At 37.2% G+C, this 23139-nt stretch overlaps 1 protein-coding gene across 1 annotated transcript in view; it reads left to right on the top strand.

Annotated features, from left to right (window-relative positions):
* The first annotated feature begins 201 nt into the window (after window positions 1-201).
* Window positions 202-23139, top strand: part of LOC121380876 (reversion-inducing cysteine-rich protein with Kazal motifs-like) — a 127783-nt gene continuing 104845 nt past the window's right edge. Inside the window, exons 1-2 of the mRNA XM_041509882.1 lie at window positions 202-346; window positions 12807-12865. Coding sequence (XP_041365816.1) covers window positions 268-346; window positions 12807-12865 — 138 coding nt within the window. The 5' untranslated portion in view covers window positions 202-267. The remainder of the gene's footprint in view (window positions 347-12806; window positions 12866-23139) is intronic.

Below are 23139 nucleotides of genomic sequence, written 5' to 3'. Positions count from 1 at the left end.
GCTATAACTGTCAATCATTAATTACAAATACACTTTATTCGGTGGTGTTTCCTTCCCCCGTGTTACTAGGTACAACCCCAACTGCCAAAATACCACCTCGACACTGCCGAGGGAGAATAAAAGAACGGTGAAAATGTTTCTCGAAGGAGTTTAAAGTAATGGCCTATTGTTAAGCGCATGGAGTAGTTTTCAGTATTGGAGTTCTATGGATAGCAGTAACTGAGTAAGAGTCGACTGTGATTGTGTGTGAACCATGAACGCGTACGGATGGAGAATGTTGTTTATTCCACCATGATTTTACATTGTCTTTGTGTCTGTGTTCTTATAGTGTGTGTCCAGTCTAGTGGTAAGTTTTCATAACTAAACTAGAATGTGCACTGTATTTTTTCTCTCTTATATTTACTGCGGGCGGAGTAGTTCTTTGATATTCGTGCAATGGCGGATTTGTTTATCATTGTATGCACAGAATAGAGTAAGATCCAAGCGGTTTGCTACGCGTAATCCTGTTCGTATGACTTGCTATAGCGGGTTAGTACTTACAACTATAGTCAATAGTCTTCCTCTGTGTTGCTGCTGAAAAGAAATATTTGTCCAGCCAGTGAAAGGAAGCTTTGTCTGCGACAGTTGGAAGTCGCAGGAACCGCTGTACCGTTAACCAGGGTAACGGCAACTTATGCTGTACATTTTTCACGTTTCTTTATATTTTTAAGTTTGCAAAATACTGTTGTTGGTGATCAGATAATACATGTACATTATAATGTGTTTGCAAGCAATACTTTTTTCCATAAGAAATTAAACAGAAAAATACTTTAATGAAATACCTTTTCTTCCTACTGTGTGACTGTAAGAGGCCATTCAACAGTTCAGTTGTTAGGTCTGGGAGAATTAAAAACTCATTGATGTCAAAAATTCATATAATTCCAGCATTCGCCAAATGTTTGAGAAAGTCACTAGCCCTAAAAGAAGCTACTAATAAAAAACTTAATTTTGTTTAATGACATCACTAGAGCACATTGATTTGTTAATCATCGGCTATTGAATGTCAAACATTTGGTAATTACATTTAGCAATAAAACCATTTTGATCCCTGTCAAATACGTGTGAAATTACAAATTTGACACAGTAGGCAAAGAGCTGAGTTGCCAACGAATCATAATCATTTCGTACCATGCTGCCTGGTCATTTCGTACCTTGGTTATTTCATACCATTGCAAAAAGTCATTTCGTACCCATGTCATTTCATACCAGTATATAAAAAACGAATTGACTATAGCATAAAAGCAGTGGTTTTTTTTTTTTTTAAAGTTTATTTTAACAGTTTGAAATTCAGAACGTGTTATTGTGCAGCATATCATTATTGATAGCCATAATACCTTTCAACTGTTATTTCCATTTAAATGACAACTGCCAACTTTAATTTTGTCTTCATTGCTCTGCTTATATGTTCAAACTAACACATTAAACATACATATCCCTTAAAGCAGATGAATACATTTCAGGTCCAAGATAATCCGTATAGTTTTCTATACAATTTTCATCAAACAAGAGAAAAAAACTTGTATGGAAAAATATGTCAACGAAGGGAAACAATGTTTCTACTGTAATAAGTCAGCAATAATCCAATTGACCAAAGTGCACTTTTTATATTCACAATTAATAAATACGGTAATAATAATAAATAAATATGAACAAGTTTTTCAGTTACCAGTTGAAATGACCGAATATTAGTTATTTGCATCTTATTTGTTTAAGAAATAAACAATAACAACCATTAAAACATTAACTACCCTATTGATTGCCAAATTAGCCAATTGCTAATGTTTATAAAAAGTGGCAATAATTTTTTAGTCTTTTGCTGATAAAATATCCATTAAATTAACCACAAATTTATAATTTAATGTTATTTTGTAAAAGACACTACCAGGGTGATTATTATGCCATGGCCCATGGTACGATATGACTTTCAGTTATGGTACGAAATGACTAGTGTACGGAATGACTTTTTGCAATGGTATGGTATGACCAAGGTACGAAATGACTTTTTGCAATGGTACGAAATGACCAGGGTACGAAAAGACTAAATTAGGTACGAAATGACTATGGTACGAAGTGACTAGCAACTTTGCCTACACATCAAAATAAAACTACATTTATTTAACTTGTTCTGAAATGGTGCCTGAATATTGTGGTGAAAAACTATTAAATGCAACAAAAGTTAGAGTTTTTATTGTGTGAAGTGATACTGAACATATTTACCAACTTGATGAAAACACATGTATGCAACAGTCAGAAATGCTTGATGTGGTAAATATGTCGAAATGTCTCGAATTAGGTGCACAGGTAGAATTTACAACAGATAATTAGCGCTCATGACAATGTATAGAGGATATTTCTTTTTTTGCCAAATATGATTTATATCTCATCTTGTGAAGTGTGCAATCATATCTCACGAGTCGCGCAAGTGCAACGAATGTGATATAATTGCAAACATCACAAGATGAGATATAAATCATATTTGACAAAAAACCATGACATTTTCTATTTATTATATAACTTTTGGCAATTTACTTTTATTTTTAAAATGCCAGTAGCAAAATAGTTCCGGCTTTCTTACAGTGAAGATTTTCACTCTAAAATTTGTTATCGTCACTGAGTGACTGATAGCACTTTTATTTCACTGATATTTTAAGATATTTCACTGAATGTTATATAATAAATTGTTTTATTATATAACATTTAGTGAAATAAAATATATCAGTGAAATGTGAACATGTTTTGATAAAAAAGTAACAATAGAATTATTTTTTAAAATATCGAGTATACAATTCCAAAATAATGGAGCTGAAACAACGTTGTACCTACATAATCGTCCTTCATACACAATCTCTTAGACAAATGAAATCTATGATGTAATATCCCCTTGAATTTAAAATAATAATATTTCTGTGGTTATAATAAAAATAGGCCATTAATACTGGCCGAGAATCCCCACCCACTCAAAGCTTTATTAATAACTGTGTTAATAAAAGTAAAATAAAACCCAGTTATACTAAAAGCAAATTTAAAAGAAAACTATTGACATTTTTGTAATGTGGATATGCACAAAGACTTAAGATAGCATCTGATTGAGTTTTAAATGATTTAATTGTTATATGTTGTATACATATTTGCATAATTTTTCTTGTTGACTTTAATCAAACTATTCATTCCCCTACCCATTTTATTCATTCCTTTTAGTTGCTTTTAAGTGTTCAAGTGATTATGCAAATCACTTGAACACTTAAACGAAATGTGTATTTTGAATCAGATTTTATTTCATATTTTTCTCCCATCCCACACCGTGCTATTTTTTTTTTATTAGACAAAAACATTAATTTGATGGGTCCTGCAGTGAACCTATATTAATGAAAATAATACACTGTAGACATATGCTGGGGTGTTCATTCATAAGCTACAGGATTTTTAAAAGTTTGCATTATTACTTGGTATTATTTATTTAGGCTTGCCCGCCAGCTCTGTTCGTGAACAGCAAATAAAATATTTAAATGCATTTACATTAGATTGGGTCACCCTTATATTATTGCATATTCATTATGGGTTGGGGAGAGGATTTGTTAAAAATTGGGGTATATAAACAAATGGCAGATTCTGCATTAATTACGTTAATGTTGAATGGTCCTTTGTTGATCATTGTGGCCATTCAACAATATGTATCATCTTGCACTTTTAATATCCCTCTCCCTCGTGTAACGTTTTGTGACCGTGAGACCAACCCTACTCCTGCAACAATATTAGATAATGCTTGTCAACATTTCCCGCCCTCATGTCCCTGTCAGTGGCATGATTGCAGGATTTACTTTTTGTATTTAATTTCAATACATATCTGTTAAAACAAAATAGCCATGACTGGTTGCATTTTACTTTATGAATTAAAATTATGTTGCATAACTCTTTAACAGCCACCCATTTCTTTCCCCCTAAATTACGTTTTGTCACACATCCCATGATTCCCCCTCTGCTCGAGTGCACCATACGCAATTCTCGAATGGCCCTGTTATTCAATCGTAAATAATAAAGTAAGTACCATACCACTGCCTGGTCAGTAAATGTAAATTTTTGATCAGATCGACTTTTATTAATTTTCAATATCTATAATATGCATTCTAATACTAGTAATAGTCGCCAAGCAGACCTATTAACTATGTACAAACATGCACATGGTATTTGTCACATTATTGAAAGGGGGTGAGTTGCACATTAAAATTAAAAAAAAATCATTTAATTTAAAACTATAATATAACAGGTTTTTTTTTTAATTACAAAAACAATTTTTAAGTTATAATAATAATAAGAAAAAAATATTTGAAAAAAAAGTACGAAACATATATACACATCTAAAAAGGTGACCTTTTTACAAAACAAGATCGTCCGCTTAAAATAGAATTGAAACAAAAAGTTGTAGTAAAGTTGTATTTTTTTTCTACCAAAAATGTATTATATCGGACATTAATGTAGGCATATTACTAAAAACTATGATTCAAATAACTGTATTGAAACAGGATACACCTAATTTGCATATCTATGTCAGACTTGTTTTGTCATATGATTGTTAATCAATCGGAAAACCCAAAACAAAACATTTTCAATGTCATTTTGAAAAAATACACAATTAACTAAATTTGTAAGCAAAACATTTTACATGCTCTCTCCCAAGCAGAGCTCTGTTTTGCCAATAGCACATCAACACACAGTACCCAGTCATGCATAACAACAAAGGGTTGACACCATCGCGGGGCTTTGTGGAATCGACACCAAATTACAAAACAAAAGAATTGCTCCCGGAGTTGGATGGGGGGGGGGGGGGGGGGGGGGGATTATGAGTTCCATGTGACCATGATAAAGCAACTTTGGGAATCTTAATTAGGAAACTGTTCGGTCGTAAATGGAAAAAGTTTGGTATTGGATTGGGAATATACTCTTGGGGAATCCGACCCCAAAATGTATAGTAGAGCACCTCGACCGACTGAGCTAAATCCCACCCCTATGACAGTAATCAGGACTAGCTCTGGATGGCCATACAAGTTTGCCAAATTATCTCAAAACTGAAAAACCTGTAGCTATTTTTTAACAATATTTCAATTATTACACACATTTGTTTCTCCAAAATTAAAATAATATCCCTACCCTCCCCTGTCCATTTGAAGTGCCCATTTTAAATTCGAAATGTTTTATCACACAAAATGTTCCAGTAATAAAGCAATTCTAAATTGCCATGAAAATGCATCTTTATTTCAAAAGTTTCCAGGGTATCATGACTCTGCCTGGTAGTTTTCGCTCTCTTTGGATACTTTACCTATTTGCCTTTGACAAACACAAATTTATATGTTTGTTTTAGAATTTTGGGACTACCCCTTTACAAAATTCTGCATCTGCCCATGGCAGATCCTGGAAATATTTTGTTGGACTAACATGAAAAGAGCATCCCAATAAAAATTAAAGAAAATAAGGGGCACTTGATATTTTTAGGGGGAGAATGGTCCCCTGCCCCCTTCCTATCCACCCATGGATCGGCCTAGAGCTGAGAATTGATCATATGGAAGTAGGACTAGGAGGCAATTATTTTATACACCTACCATCCAGCAAATTAATACAACTTTATTATTACTTGAAACCAAATCATGTATGTGTATGCATACTGTATTCATAGGGATGAAATGTGGAGGACCATCCTGCCAAATCCCTGTGATGAATTTCAGATCTGAGGTCTAATTCACTAAACTCTCGCAACTTTGCAGTGTTGCAGTGCAGTGCTTAAAGACTTGCAAAGAGGATTCTTTGTTGGCTAACACTAGTAACAGAGCCTAAGATACCTTTGTGAATTAGGCCCAGGGTCTGCTAACTAAAGTCTAGACAGTTTCTACTTTGCATTCACTATTCAGTTTGTCCAGTCCCCTTATATATAATTACATGTTAAAACTCCTATTTATAATTATTTAATGGTCAACAATTAATTTGACAAAAGCAAACTTACATGCATGTATAACTTTCAGTGTTGTGGAACATTGGATGTTCCAACATACCTGACACGATCGGGTCAGGAAATAACAAAAGTAATGCAATTTGCAAACATATTTTCCAGACCTGGAAGATTGTTGATAGGGGAAAGAGCTTAACAATCTAGCAAAGTGCCTAACCTTTGTTTTTAAACTTGTTTTAGTATTAGTATTAAAACAAATTCCTGGCAGGTCATGACGGGCCAGTTTAAGAAAGGTGAGATAATCCTTAATGGTGGAACAAATAATGTTATAAATATCAGTTAGTTTTCTAAATGAGCACATGTCCAGGAGCATTTCATGGTATTTGGTCCACATTTTTAAATTTTACAGTTTATGTATACATGCATATGTATTTTTTATATTCCTTTTATTTTTTCTGGTTTTTTGATTTTTTCTCCCCAAACCCTTGAGTATTGATGATGTCCCATGGGACCGATCAACAATTTTAATTTCCCAGGACTCCACAATTATGAAAATAAAAATCCATAAATTACATTAAAAACTTTATATAGTTTGAAAGTAAACATCATATGCGTCTTGAATATATAGAAAATTAGACATGTACAGTACACCATGGAGACTGAAATTTTAAAAAGTAAATGTTACATCATAAAGAATATTGTTTTTAGTAATTTAGAAATAGACTGGATATTGTGTTAAACAGTGTATTTCAATAAGCAGACAGGCTATCAGGAGAGCAGAGTTTTAGAATTTACTACAGTGTTAAAAAAAGTTAAATTTTTTTATCATGTCCTGGCACATTTTACATTTCACTTTATAAGTCAATTGTTTTTACAAAAAACAAAATTGGGCCCCTGACATGAATATACTACTAGGTATATATGTAATGAGTCTATAAATGATAAAACTGCATTTCAATTTAATCGGAGGTCGGACTTGGGATGGGCGTGTTCGAAACCCTAGTGGTATATGGGCACGTTAATTCATGATTCATCATCATCATCATCATCATCAATTTAAAAAGGATTATTAGTGAAGGAGATCTTATTAAGACTCAGAATGTCACGTCGTGGCTTAAATCATTACCATGGAATGACCCTAAGATGGCTACAAAAGCATGATAGTCCCTTTAATATAAACTAACATGGGTATATTATGTGCAGTTGTTGGAAGCAAACCTATTAGTACTCCTTGAAACACGAACCATCAACAAAAAAGACCAAGGAATAGGCCGAAATAATTAAAACGGCGAAGGAAAAAAAAGCTAAATAATCTTTGTTTCTGAAATACCAAATTGTAAATGAAGTTGTAAATGACTGTTAATGTGTATATATATGATCATATAGCATTGACAAGTACAGGGCTTCTAGAATTTGTATAAAATTCACTAGCCATGGGATCAGTGATTAAAAATATTTACTAGCCACGATTAAAAATTCACTAGCCCTACTTTACTTTAAGTTAATACAATTTTACTAAATAATAGTAATAATCAGATATGTCACCTAAAGAGAGAGATACAGCTTTAAAACACTGTTGGGGTGGGGGCATGGTAGTCATATTTACTAAATAGACTTATAATGCAACATTTTGGGAAAAAATTCACTAGCCGTCGAGCATGGCAGTAGTAGTTATATACTAGCCCAACATTGAATATCACTAGCCATGGGAGTGGGGTTACCATAATCTAGAAGCCCTGCACTAGCCGTCGAGCATGGCAGTAGTAGTTATTTACTAGCCCAACACTGAATATCACTAGCCATGGGAGTGGGGCTACCATAATCTAGAAGCCCTGTCGAGCATGGTAATAGTAGTTACATACTAGCCCAACATTGAATATCACTAGCCATGGGAGTGGAGCTACCATAATCTAGAAGCCCCGTCGTGCATGGCAATAGTAGTTATTTACTAGCCCAACATTGAATATCACTAGCCATGGGAGTGGGGCTACCATAATCTAGAAGCCCTGTCGAGCATGGTAATAGTAGTTATATACCAGCCCAACATTGAATATCACTAGCCATGGGAGTGGGGCTACCATAATCTAGAAGCCCTGTCGGGCATGGTAATAGTAGTTATATACTAGCCCAACATTGAATATCACTAGCCATGGGAGTGGAGCTACCATAATCTAGAAGCCCCGTCGTGCATGGCAATAGTAGTTATTTACTAGCCCAACATTGAATATCACTAGCCATGGGAGTGGGGCTACCATAATCTAGAAGCCCTGTCGAGCATGGTAATAGTAGTTATTTACTAGCCCAACATTGAATATCACTAGCCATAGGAGTGGGCTACCATAATCTAGAAGCCCTGTCGAGCATGGTAATAGTGGTTATATACTAGCCCAACATTGAATATCACTAGCCATGGGAGTGGGGCTACCATAATCTAGAAGCCCTGTCGGGCATGGCAGTAGTAGTTATTTACTAGCCCAACATTGAATATCACTAGCCATGGGAGTGGGGCTACCATAATCTAGAAGCCCTGTCGAGCATGGCAATAGTAGTTATATACTAGCCCAACATTGAATATCACTAGCCATGGGAGCGGGGCTACCATAATCTAGAAGCCCTGTCTGGCATGGCAGTAGTAGTTATATACTAGCCCAACATTGAATATCACTAGCCATGGGAGTGGGGCTACCATAATCTAGAAGCCCTGTCTGGCATGGCAATAGTAGTTATATACTAGCCCAACATTGAATATCACTAGCCATGGGAGTGGGGCTACCATAATCTAGAAGCCCTGTCGGGCATGGCAGTAGTAGTTATTTACTAGCCCAACATTGAATATCACTAGCCATGGGAGTGGGGCTACCATAATCTAGAAGCCCTGTCGGGCATGGCAGTAGTAGTTATTTACTAGCCCAACATTGAATATCACTAGCCATGGGAGTGGGGCTACCATAATCTAGAAGCCCTGTCGAGCATGGCAATAGTAGTTATATACTAGCCCAACATTGAATATCACTAGCCATGGGAGTGGGGCTACCATAATCTAGAAGCCCTGTCGAGCATGGCAATAGTAGTTATATACTAGCCCAACATTGAATATCACTAGCCATGGGAGTGGGGCTACCATAATCTAGAAGCCCTGTTGAGCATGGCAATAGTAGTTATATACTAGCCCAACATTGAATATCACTAGCCATGGGAGTGGGGCTACCATAATCTAGCCCTGTTGAGCATGGCAATAGTAGTTATATACTAGCCCAACATTGAATATCACTAGCCATGGGAGTGGGGCTACCATAATCTAGAAGCCCTGTCGAGCATGGTAATAGTAGTTATATACTAGCCCAACATTGAATATCACTAGCCATGGGAGTGGGGCTACCATAATCTAGAAGCCCTGTCGAGCATGGTAATAGTAGTTATATACTAGCCCAACATTGAATATCACTAGCCATGGGAGTGGGGCTACCCATCGAGCATCTAGAAGCCCCTGAATATCTAGCCATGGGAGTGGGGCATGGCATGGTAATAGTAGTTACATACTAGCCCAACATTGAATATACTAGCCCATAATCATAGCCCAACATTGAATATCACTAGCCATGGGAGTGGGGGGCTACCATAATCTAGAAGCCCTAGAAGCCCTGTCGGGCATGGCAGTAGTAGTTATTTACTAGCCCAACATTGAATATCACTAGCCATGGGAGTGGGGCTACCATAATCTAGAAGCCCTGTCGAGCATGGCAATAGTAGTTATATACTAGCCCAACATTGAATATCACTAGCCATGGGAGTGGGGCTACCATAATCTAGAAGCCCTGTCTGGCATGGCAGTAGTAGTTATATACTAGCCCAACATTGAATATCACTAGCCATGGGAGTGGGGCTACCATAATCTAGAAGCCCTGTCTGGCATGGCAGTAGTAGTTATTTACTAGCCCAACATTGAATATCACTAGCCATGGGAGTGGGGCTACCATAATCTAGAAGCCCTGTCGAGCATGGCAATAGTAGTTATATACTAGCCCAACATTGAATATCACTAGCCATGGGAGTGGGGCTACCATAATCTAGAAGCCCTGTCTGGCATGGCAGTAGTAGTTATATACTAGCCCAACATTGAATATCACTAGCCATGGGAGTGGGGTTACCATAATCTAGAAGCCCTGTCTGGCATGGCAATAGTAGTTATATACTAGCCCAACATTGAATATCACTAGCCATGGGAGTGGGGCTACCATAATCTAGAAGCCCTGTCTGGCATGGCAATAGTAGTTATTTACTAGCCCAACATTGAATATCACTAGCCATGGGAGTGGGGTTACCATAATCTAGAAGCCCTGTCTGGCATGGCAATAGTAGTTATTTACTAGCCCAACATTGAATATCACTAGCCATGGGAGTGGGGCTACCATAATTTAGAAGCCCTGCAAGTAGTAATATGACTTTTTTTAAATGTTATGATAAAGGAAAAATAGAACTGTGATAAAAGTCTATGTGAGGTGGGGTTTGTTTTAGGGAGGGGAGGCATATTTTATTTTAAAAATTGATACTAATACGGGTGGAGAATTAAACATTACTGAAAATCTGTGTGAATATTTAACTATAATTCTAATTGTTAAAAGTAGCAAACACATTCCAGTTCAGTTCATTTTATTATATGAATTTTAAAATGTATTCTTAAAATCCTTAACAGGCTGATCCAGAGATATCATCTAAGTTGTTTTACCGCTTTTGGTCTTAAACCATTCTGATATAAACTTTAGTAGTCCATTATTCACAGTCATTATACCATTTGATACAAAATATGTATGTTAGTCGCCAGAGTTTCACATCGACTACTGACGATGCTCATCACATAACTGTTGATCATGTTACTCAGGTTTCTAAATAGCCTGGATATAGTCTAATTTGGCAAGGGAGGTTACTCTTTGTGCGCATTTGCAGTTGGAATGTGAAATAGGTGTAGCTGGCAATGGGATATGATTACCTGGCAGACACTGTAGGTTCCCTGTACCCCTGGCTTGTGTGATATGGAGGTAGACAACTGACAACAAGCATGAAGCACAGCCCTGTCAAATAATCTCGCACCAAAATGGCAATTCTACAGCTTCATCATTCATCTCATCATCATCCTTATAATATTATTTGTGATGTTCAGATAAAAATGCCTTTTCAAATCTGTGAGCTACATATAAATGTTCGTGTTTTTATTTTTTACCTTTTTTACCTTTTTTAAAATAAAAACCCCACTTATACTACATACATGTACATTTGTATACACATATTAATAACGGCATTGTGCTGAATAAATAAGTACTGAAACATTATGTGGAAGCTAATTTAGTTTTTATTAACATGTCAGAGATGTTTTATGTGTAACTATACATGTATGGTATGAGCAGTTTGACTTTTGGCAACATTATTACCCAGTTACGTACATATACTCACGGAAAAAAACTCCTGTGCATCATTAAACTTTCAGTAGGACTTATATTTTTAAAATTTAAAAATATTCTAATTTACATAGATATACTATTTATTTGTTACGGTGATCCTCTCCTGCCTTCTGAACCTGAAGTACTATTTACACAATATTTGGTGAGTCATCGGTGATGATGCAACAGAACAACGTACTAATGTACGTCATGGTCATACTTTGTTATCACCTAATAGGTTGCGTTCAGTTCTTCCACTGATTGGCCTTAACTCAGAGATGCATTAGTATGTTAAACGTATCATTTCCAAATGATTCCATATGTGACGATTAATACTGACGATTTGTTGACATGGTGTCACGTGTTGACTCCCTAAACATGGAAAATCCCTAGTACCCCTAAACTGTTGAGAACATCTCCGCAGATATTGCATAAGTGTTCTGATGAACACCAATGAATACCAAAATTACTAGCAACAGCGTTTGTGCCATTCTAACCTCAGTTATACCCAGCGTTCAAAGGAGTCCATTTTCTGGGAGGTGTGTCATCACACTAACGACGATCAGATACCAACAAAAATATTTTTCTGAGTGATGAGAATCCATACAATAGTTTTAAAGTCCAATGATAAGAAAAATGACATCAAACAGGAGCACATGACAAAGAAGTAAAGTAAAGTTTGTTTTATTTAACGACGCCGCTAGAGCACATTGATTTTTTATCTTATCATCGGCTATTGGACGTCAAACATATGGTCATTCTGACACTGTTTTTAGAGGAAACCCGCTGTCGACACATAGGCTACTCTTTTTACGACAGGCAGCAAGGGATCTTTTATTTGCGCTTCCCACAGGCAGGATAGCACAAACCATGGCCTTTGTTGAACCAGTTATGGATCACTGGTCGGTGCAAGTGGTTTACACCTACCCATTGAGCCTTGCGGAGCACTCACTCAGGGTTTGGAGTCGGTATCTCGATTAAAAATCCCATGCCTCAACTGGGATCCGAACCCAGTACCTACCAGCCTGTAGACCGATGGCCTGCCACGACGCCACCGAGGCCGGTACATGACAAAGAATGCTAGTAATGCAACTTGTGGTCACAAAACAGGAATAGTTCATGCAATTGACAGGACACCGCAGGAATATAGATGGGAGTGATTTACTAAAATTTACTAAAATTTTTATAACCAGATTTCAAGTAAATTATATTCTATATGCAATTATTTGGTGCACAATAACTTTTTTCCGCGAGTATATAATATTGTACAGTTACATGTTGCACACATTTTATTGTTGGAATTAATTCATAGTTGAATACAGTGTCATGCTGTCATCTTTCATTGTTATATTTTATTACTCATAGCTGGTCTCACAACTGTTTCTATTTTTTAGGTTCCTCATGTTGTTCAAGTATTAGACATCACCCAACGTGCCATTTTTATTGTGAGCAGGTATGTTGACATCTGACTTCATTCTCATCTAGTTGTTCATTATCATTTCTCAGCATGAAATTTATTTCAGCGTTGAGCACACTGTTCTGTCACATTGGTGTAATAAAGTCTGCTTGTGTATTAAACCGCAGGATGTTCGGGAAGTTACCCAGTTGTCACCATTATAAATGTGTAATGTCTTCTTGGTTGTGCGTTGGTGAAATATTACAGTGTATATTTAAAATATATGAAAGTATTTATATTAGAGGTGAACGCAGATACAGACATATTTCTTCACTTAATCAGTGTTTCCCCTGGGGGCCTTTGGACCATGCACGGACCCCATGAAGTTTGTTTTGTTTAATGACACCACTAGAACACATTGATTAATTAATCATTGGCTATTGGTTATCAAACATTTGGTATTTCTGACTCGTAGTCAACAGAGGAGCCCCACTACATTTTTCTTAATGCAGCAAGGGATCTTTTATATGCACTTTCCCACAGACAGGAAAGCACATGGCCTTTTTCCAATTGTGGTGCACTGGTTGGAATGGGAAAAATCAGTTGAATGGATCCATTGAGGTGATTCGATCATGTGATGCAAGCACCTCGAGCGAGCACTCAACCGACTGAGCTAAATCCAGCCCCCTGATCCCATGAATTTAATTGTTTACCGGAACCGTAAAAATTATAACCATTTAAAACAGGTACTCACCTCTGTGATTAATTCGCTGATAGATTTTAAAATGCAAAAGCTAGTTATCATCAATATATTCATCAAATAAGTTGTTCAAACCAGATGGCCAGTGGAGAAGAAAAAAAATCAACCCCATAATGATTGTACAAAAAAAGAGAAAAATCAACCACCATGATCGTATAAAATAAAAAAATAAAAACCCATTAACAACCCACAAAGAAAAAAAAAGACCTACAAGTCTATTCTTTCGATTTCTTTTCACATGCAGCTGTTTACTAATGAATATATGGTCACCAGTATTGTCCCACCATCCATGAAATAAATATACTTACTGATGTAATTTGTATTAGAATTAAGTTGCATATAATTCCTGTGTATTAATATGTTATACAATGTATGTTAATTCTCAAATCAAGCAAATATAAGGTAAAAAATGGTAACTTTCTTGTGTTTTTTACTAGAACTGGTATGAATGTTTTGTCAGGTATGGGATTGAGCTCAGTCATTTGAGGTGCTTGTGTCGCAGGATCGAACCACCTTAGTGGATTCATTCAGCTGACTGGTTTTTTTCTCATTCCAACCAGTGCACCACAACTGGTCAAAGGCCGTGGTTTGTGCTTTTCCATGGAAAAGTGCATATAAAAGATCCCTGGCTGCATTAGGAAAAAATGTAGCAGGTTTTCTCTGATGACTACGTGTCAGAATTACCAAATGTTTGACATCCAATAGTCAAACCGGCCTCGGTGGTGTCATGGTTAGGCCATCGGTCTACAGGCTGGTAGGTACTGGGTTCGGACCCCAGTCGAGGCAATGGATATTTAATCCAGATACCAACTCCAAACCCTGAGTGAGTGCTCCACAAGGCTCAATGGGTAGGTGTAAACCACTTGCACCAACCAGTGATCCATAACTGGTTCAACAAAGGCCATGGTTTGTGCTATCCTGCCTGTGGGAAGCCCATGTAGTAGCGACAGCGGGTTTCCTCTTAAAAATCTGTGTGGTCCTTAACCATATGTCTGATGCCATATAACCATAAATAAAATGTGTTGAGTGCATCATTAAATAAAACATTTCTTTCTTTCTTTGATATAAATATGTTGGTGTTTGTCTTTATGTGTACATAAAGAGAGACAAAAGGGATATTAAACTGGTAATTTGTAGGGTCTAGATCCTGGTAAACAGGTGCATGGTTCTTAGAATTCAAATTCTTCTATGTTCATATTTTAACTCATTATATAATCGAAAATTGATTGGTTGGTACCAACTGGTTATAACCGCTAATCGATGATGAAACTCCAACCTATTTCCAACACTACTATTAATACTGTTATAAGTATTCAGTGATCTCATGGGCAGAACGTAGCCCAGTGGTAAAATGTTCCTCTGATGTGCTGTCGGTCTGGGATCAATCCCTGTTGATAGGCCCATTGGGCTATTTATCATTCCAGCCAGTGCACCACGACTTGTATATCAAAGGCTGTGGTATGTGCTGTCCTGTCTGAGATGGTGCATATACATGTATGTAAAAGGTCCCTTGAGCTACTACTGGTAACTACCAATGATTAATAAATCAATGTGCTCTAGTGGTGTCATTAAACAAAACAAACTTTTAGATGACCTCATTTGCCAAACTATTATACATATTGTTGTTCCCAAATTTTATGAAACTACATTAATGTTATTGTTATAATTGTTATTAACCTCATAGCAGTACAGATTTTCCTGATGTAGGCCTACATTGAATAGAATGTTGTTTGCTGATTTTATGCAGGTGAAAGATTTCTTGTGCACTTCTCAAAATGTTTTTCTGACATTTGAATGGTGGGATTTGATAATGTATTCTTAAATGAAAACATACTCGACAATGTAATAAAAAACAGATGTTCTAAATTTCCGTACCTTTTCATGGAACGTGTACCATACAAACCCTTTTCTTAATTACGAAGTTTTGAACAATGTGAACAAGTGGAACATACAATGTGCTAAGTGGAACATACAATGCACCGAGTGAATGTTTTCTTTTTATGCTTTGGTGCAAGTAAAATATTGGAATGATGCCCACATGTGCACTGTATAGGGTACACACTGTTTTAATGGACTCTCACAGCAAACCAGTTTTTATTATAATACATTTATAGGACACAATATTTCATGAAAACTGTTGTTCTGTTCATGTGTCAGTTATGCAAATTTAAAATCTTATCAACTGCCAGTGGGTTATGTAGTGAACTGCTATATTCAAAAATTAAAAGTTGCAAATTTAAGTCTAGGATCACTTGAATTTTATTCAAGTATTCCAAAAATTAAAATTGAATATTGAATACATGACAAAATTAGTTTGTCAATTAAAAGTTGCAAATTTAGGATCATTTGAATTTTATTATATTATTTTTGTTGAATAGTTGTGCTCGATATAATAATCATGGAAATTAAAATTTTGGTTGCATGATTTTACTGACAATGTGACATGATACTGGAAACGATAGTTTCCACGAATCTGAGGGCCTACACTGGTTACACAAATTTACTTCTCGTATCCAAACAAATCAGTTGCCTGAGTGAAACTCATGTGAACCAACTTAGGGTTACCAAAAATGTTGAAATATTGTCCCTTGCAATTTATATACATGTATGTAATTTACATCTCCATAATTGGGGTGATATTTTTGTTCTGCCTGCATGTCCATCATCTATCTGTCTGGAAACAAACATGTAATTCCAACAAACATGTTTATATACTAATATTTAGTTAACCAGTAAGTCTGTACCAAAAAGCTGGGGTAAAGTTTGAAAGTATTCCATCAAAATTGTCTCATGTATTCTCTTTTGAAACGTTTTCAGCTTTTAAATGGACATGTACATTGTTAATGTATTTAAACAATAGTCTTAATCAACTTACTGTACTAGCACAACAACAATGCTATACAACCTGAGTCATCTACTCCACTGCAGAATTGTCTTCCCTTGCCGGATGTATATCCATATTCGCGCATGGGCAGACCATTGTTCTCAATTCTCCAGTCCTCCATTGCGGACATATTTTTTAATGTTTTATTAAGGTGTAATTTTGTCTTTTCCATAGCCCTAACCAAGACATACAGTGTTTTTTGGATAATTGGGGTTACATTTTTTCGGAATGTCTAACATGGTCTCATCAGGCTCAACCGCAAGGTTGACCGTGTGCTGAAGCCGGCTGTGGCAAGTGGCTTCCCTGGTTCGACCGGCACTTATTGTGTCAGTCCTGTAGGGCCTGTTCTTTTGACCAACAGTGCAAGGTCTGCGCAACATGGCCTTCATCCATTTGGATGAAATTTCATTGCCAGGTAGAGGGATGTTCGTAAAGGAAAGGGAGAGAAGAGCGAGGCGGCAACCTCGGATGTTGTCCTGGAATCGGAGGTGCCACCGGCTTCCGAAAAGTGAGGGGCACTGTTCGTGCGAGGAATGGTGGTAGGTGTAAGAATGCCTTCCTCTTCACACCGCCATTCAGATGGCATTGCTAGTGGTTCTGTGATGCCGGCCGGCACCACTGGTTCACTAAAGTTCTCTGTTTCAGCTGAAGCAGAGAATCGGTTACCTGTCGGGGAGGCTGCTCCAATGGAGGCACCTGTATCTCTGGTGGCGAAGGTAGCACAAACACGGGTTGTGCACAGGGAGGCTGTGGTAGGCCATGTACATTTGTTGTGTATTACCTGGATGACTGGTTGTTTCCAGCTTTGTCTCAGCAGGCATGTCTGACAGGCATGAGTCTGGTCATTGACATGATACTTCACTTGGGATTTATGCCCAACTGGGTGAAGTCGGAGCTGGTGCCAGCTCAGGTTTTCACATTTCTAGGAGTTGTCTTCAACCATGTGGAGGCATCCATTTGACTGACGGATTCACGCCTCCACAATTTCATGGTGGTGGCTCAGCGTCTTTCTTGGGAGCAGCGCATTTCGGTGCACACGCAGCATGGGTTGTTGGGACATCTGGAGTCATTGGCTGCATTAAATGTGCAGTTCAAATGATTCAAGAGACCTCTCCAGTAGCATCTCTCTCATGTGTTGGATGGCCACTGTTGGGATACGTTGATTCCGGTGGGATCTTGGTTTGTGCAGATGATCCGAGAGTGTCTGGTCAACATGTGTTTGTCCCAGGTCATTCCCTTACACCCCTCTTGCTCTGGAGTTGGTCCTGTTCACTGATGCTTCCCTGGATGTGTACGGTGCGCATCTTGGGGATCAAGATCTGTCAGGTGTGTGGAGTGCCTTTGAAAGGAGCCTACGTATCAATCTGTTGGAGATGGACTTAGTTGAATACTTTCTGGCCTTGGTCCAGGAAAGGAAGTTTAAAGTTCAGACAGTCAAAGGTCATCAATCTTCCATCTTCACTACTCTCAGGCAGTGTGGTTGGAAGGACTTTTACCCGAATCTTGTATTGCATGATTTACTCAAATCTTTGCAATCCACGGTTGAGAGGCCTTCCATTTTGCCAAAATCTTTCTGGTTCTTCATGGGCTCAAGGGTCCACCTTATGAGCCATTGCAGTTTGCCACTCTTTGACTTTTGACTAGGAAGAAGCTTTTCCTTGTCTGTCTTGCAGTTTGTCGCTGTATTAGTGAGATTCATGCTTTCTTGCATGATTTGGTCGATTATAACCCTGATAGGTTGGTTACGATCTTTGTGGCTAAGAACTAGGCTCCAGGAGAGGAGTTTCCTCTGGCAATCATTCAAAGTTTGTCTTACATTGTCTTCTGATAATTCCGACTGACTCCTTTGTCTGGTATTATTTGCATTGTACTAAACTTCTTCATGGTGGGAAGAAGAGGCTGTTTATTTCTTACACTAAACAGCCGGGAGATATTACTAAAATGCTTTGTCTCGATGGATTGCTGCAACCATCAAGCTGGCATATGAGACAGCTGGAGATCATGTTCTGTGGACCCTTCTGGGTTTGGCCTCATGAGATTCGAGCGATCTCGGCTTCCCTGAATTTTCACAATTCCCTGGACATTATCAGTGTTAAAGGGTCGACATACGTTTGACCACTTCTATTTTTGTGACATGGCAGTTGGTCCCAATGGTACCAGATGTATCCAGTCGGTGATTGCTGGTCAGTAGGTTGTTTACGTATGACGAGCCACGAGACTAGGGAGACCTCTATTCCTGTAGGCAGCTCATACAGGCCATGTTGGGAGATAGTTGAGCCACCTTTTCGGGAAAGGGGGTGGTTACTATCTGGGGCAGTCTAAAAAAGTGCTTTTCCTTTTACTTGTGAGATAGTTTTGCCTCATGCAGGGGGTGGAAGATATTTTGTCAATTCGGGTATTGATAATTTAATAGTCACTCAGACTTTTATACCTCGTATGTCTTGGTTGTCGTACACCTTGTCATTACTTGAGACGATTCATGTTGGTCAAGTGGGTAACTTCTTGTTTTTTCTTACCTCCTCCCATTAATGTTGAATTCACATGCTCTAACGGTGTTAAATAAAATCCGTTATAACAGTTGTTGTGCTAGTACAGTAAGTTGCATAAGATTATTAGAAAATTTATTTCTAATTTTCATTATTAGTCATTCTTACCTAGTGCTAGCACAACAATGGTAAGGGAAGGGAAGACAATTCTGCAGTGGAGGAGATGACTCAGGTTGTATAGCATTATTGTTGTGCTAGTACTAGGTAAGTATGAATAATAATGAAAATTAGAAAAAAAATTCTAAATTAGTATCAGTTTACAGGCATAAGATTATTGGTTGGTAAATTTAAAATGACTTGAAATGTTAATTTTTGTTTATTGGCATACAGACTTTACAGAACATTATCTTTCTTCATAATTATATGGATTCTGATTCTGTATGAAATTGTTTATTAGCAGCAATTTGCAGGCAGAATTAATGTAAATTGTTGAATCATCAACACTTTTGTACTGTTAACTGATGTTATGCATATTTGCCAAGGTGACATAAATCTTTTAGTTCTGTATATGTTAAATATGATTGTGAAACCAGTGATGCAAAGAAAATTTTATTTTCAGAATTTTTATTAGTAACATTTTCTAATCAGTAGAAAATTAATTAGCAGTTACTATTTAACATATTAAAATTGTGTAGCGATCTCTTAAAACTTGCGTAATGAACAAAATATTCCCTATGATGTTGTGGAATTGTTGACTCGGAATCGCTGTTTCATTCAATGATTTTATGAAATTTTGTTATTGTTTTACACTGTCTTACTGTGTGACCAGGGCAGGACGCAGCCCAGTGGTACAGCGCTCGCTTGATGCACGGTCGATTTGGAATCAATCCCTGTCAATGGGCCCATTGGGCTATTTTTTGTTCCAGCCAGTGCACCACAACTGGTATATCAAAGTTTGTGGTATGTACTACCCTGTGGGATGGTGTATATAAAAGATCTCTTGCTGCTAAACGAAGTAGCCCATGATGTGGCGACAGTGGATTTCCTCTCTCAATATCTGTGTGGTCATCTGTCTGATGCTATATAACCATAAATTAAATTTGTTGAGTGCATCGTTAAATAAAACATTTCCTTCTTTCACTGGCCTCGGTGGTGTAGTGGTTAGGCCATCGGTCTACAGGCTGGTAGGTACTGGGTTCGGATTCCAGTCGAGGCATGGGATTTTTAATCCAGATACCGACTCCAAACCCTGAGTGAGTGCTCCACAAGGCTCAATAGGTAGGTGTAATCCACTTGCACCGACCAGTGATCCATAACTGGTTCAACAAAGGCCATGATTTGTGCTATCCTGCCTGTGGGAAGTGCAAATAAAAGATAAAATGCTGCTAATCGGAAAGAGGAAAGTGGATTTCCTCTCAAAATCTGTGTGGTTCTTAACCATATGTCTGACACCATATAACCATAAATAAAATGTGTTGAGTGCATCGTTAAATAAAACATTTCTTTCTTTCTTTTTTTCCTTCTTTCACTGGGTGACCTAACACTGTAACAGTAAAGGTGTATAGCTTGACACTTACATGTACCAGTAGGTGCTGTAATGTGTGTGTGGCTTCCTCTTGTTATGATATTTGTAACAGTGTGCACTAACAGTAAAGGTGTATAGCTTGACACTTACATGTACCAGTAGGTGCTGTAATGTGTGTGTGTGGCTTCCTCTTGTTATGATATTTATAACAGTGTGCACTAACAGTAAAGGTGTATAGCTTGACACTTACATGTACCAGTAGGTGCTGTAATGTGTGTGTGGCTTCCTCTTGTTATGATATTTATAACAGTGTGCACTAACAGTAAAGGTGTATAGCTTGACACTTACATGTACCAGTAGGTGCTGTAATGTGTGTGTGGCTTCCTCTTGTTATGATATTTATAACAGTGTGCACTAACAGTAAAGGTGTATAGCTTGACACTTACATGTACCAGTAGGTGCTGTAATGTGTGTGTGTGGCTTCCTCTTGTTATGATATTTATAACAGTGTGCACTAACAGTAAAGGTGTATAGCTTGACACTTACATGTACCAGTAGGTGCTGTAATGTGTGTGTGGCTTCCTCTTGTTATGATATTTATAACAGTGTGCACTAACAGTAAAGGTGTATAGCTTGACACTTACATGTACCAGTAGGTGCTGTAATGTGTGTGTGTGGCTTCCTCTTGTTATGATATTTATAACAGTGTGCACTAACAGTAAAGGTGTATAGCTTGACACTTACATGTACCAGTAGGTGCTGTAATGTGTGTGTGTGGCTTCCTCTTGTTATGATATTTATAACAGTGTGCACTAACAGTAAAGGTGTATAGCTTGACACTTACATGTACCAGTAGGTGCTGTAATGTGTGTGTGGCTTCCTCTTGTTATGATATTTATAACAGTGTGCACTAACAGTAAAGGTGTATAGCTTGACACTTACATGTACCAGTAGGTGCTGTAATGTGTGTGTGTGTGGCTTCCTCTTGTTATGATATTTATAACAGTGTGCACTAACAGTAAGAAATATTTACAGTTACACATGTACATACTAACCAAAATAGAGATCGATATATGAATTTCCTACATTTGTTTTTAAAATTTAACTGCCAGTCATTTTGAAATTGCCTATTTAACATTGGTCGTGTTTTATTACTGTCTTCACATCTGTGTTGGAAAGGATCAGTTGGGTGTTTGGGATATTCTGTCAATATACCTGAACATAACATAATAAATATGAAGATCTTTTCTCAAGAATTCCACAATTCAAAATTCAAATGTTTAGTTAAAAAAAAATATTTCCTGTTAATGCCATGGCATGAGATTTTACACTGAGTGAGATGACTGTGAAACAATTTTCTTAACAGTTTTGAAAGAATTTAATAGTTCTAGTTATTTTAGAACTCTTTAAAAATAACAATAACAAAAGACCCAAAACATTTACATGTATGAATGAAAAAAATCTTTCCATCATTTTTCTAACTTTATTTCATTCAGTATACTATGTATTAGTATACGTGTTAGTTACAGGTGCCTGCAGACTGCAGTATTAATGTAATACAACCCATGAAATTGCATGTGGAAATCAGCAATGCTGTGGAGATTGCCGCAGAGTTGTAATTTGCCTTGGATTATATTGATTTTTTTTCAAGATTGATTTTTTTCTTGTTAAAAAAAATAAAATATACCTTGTGATGTAAAAACAGATTAAAAGTAAATATTAAAACAATAGCTGCACCGTTATTATTAAGTATCTGAATCTTAGCACCATTGGGCATGATGAAAAATATATATCAATTGCCAACTGACATGTAGGGCATGTGCCCCCCCCCCCCCCCCCCCCCCCCTCCCCTTTTTAGCAGCAGAGATAGTTTTATATATTTATACATATATTTATATATACAGTGGATTCGGTCCAAACCGGCATTCTGTGTAAACCAGCACAGTCCCATCCAGCTACCACTAATTTATTAGGAATAAAACTCTGTCTGCACTGGATGGACCATATCTTGCATACAGATGCATATACAGGACCATCAAACATCACATGTAGGAACAACTTGGGATGGCTGTATGTTGCATTCTATTACTAGATCACTGTGACCTACTCTTCACGGTCTACTGCACATAACAGTAAATCATTTTCCGGACCATATCTTGCATACATATTCCTACAGGACCATCAAACCTCACATGTACATGTAGGAACAACTTGGAAAGGTGGTATGTCATGTTCTATTACTAGATCACTGTGACCTACTCTTCACGGTCTACTGCACATAATACTAAATCCTTTTCTGGACCATATCTTGCATACAGATGCATACAGGACTATCAAACCTCGCATGTAGAAACTACTTGGGATGGTGATGTGTCGCATACCCTTACTAGGTCACTGTGACCTACATAATTAAAATTGAATCATACCTGTAACATATTCATTAATATAGATATATGGTTTTACATCAAACTCCTAATGGGCATATCATGTACCTCACCTGTACTCTTGTTGGCACCTTCCTACGCCCATGTTATATATGGTTCAACAGTGGCTATTGTGCAGTATGGTTGTTTTATTTTTAGAGAAACATTCAACATACACTCCTATAAGTCTCGTTAAGTGTTTTAGTTGGCCTGATGATGAAATATATGTAATTATTCACAAAACAACTATACC

The sequence above is a fragment of the Gigantopelta aegis genome, chromosome 9 (assembly GCF_016097555.1).
Source record: "Gigantopelta aegis isolate Gae_Host chromosome 9, Gae_host_genome, whole genome shotgun sequence".
NCBI classification, from domain to species: domain Eukaryota; kingdom Metazoa; phylum Mollusca; class Gastropoda; order Neomphalida; family Peltospiridae; genus Gigantopelta; species Gigantopelta aegis.
This window is presented reverse-complemented; position numbering and strand designations above follow the sequence as displayed.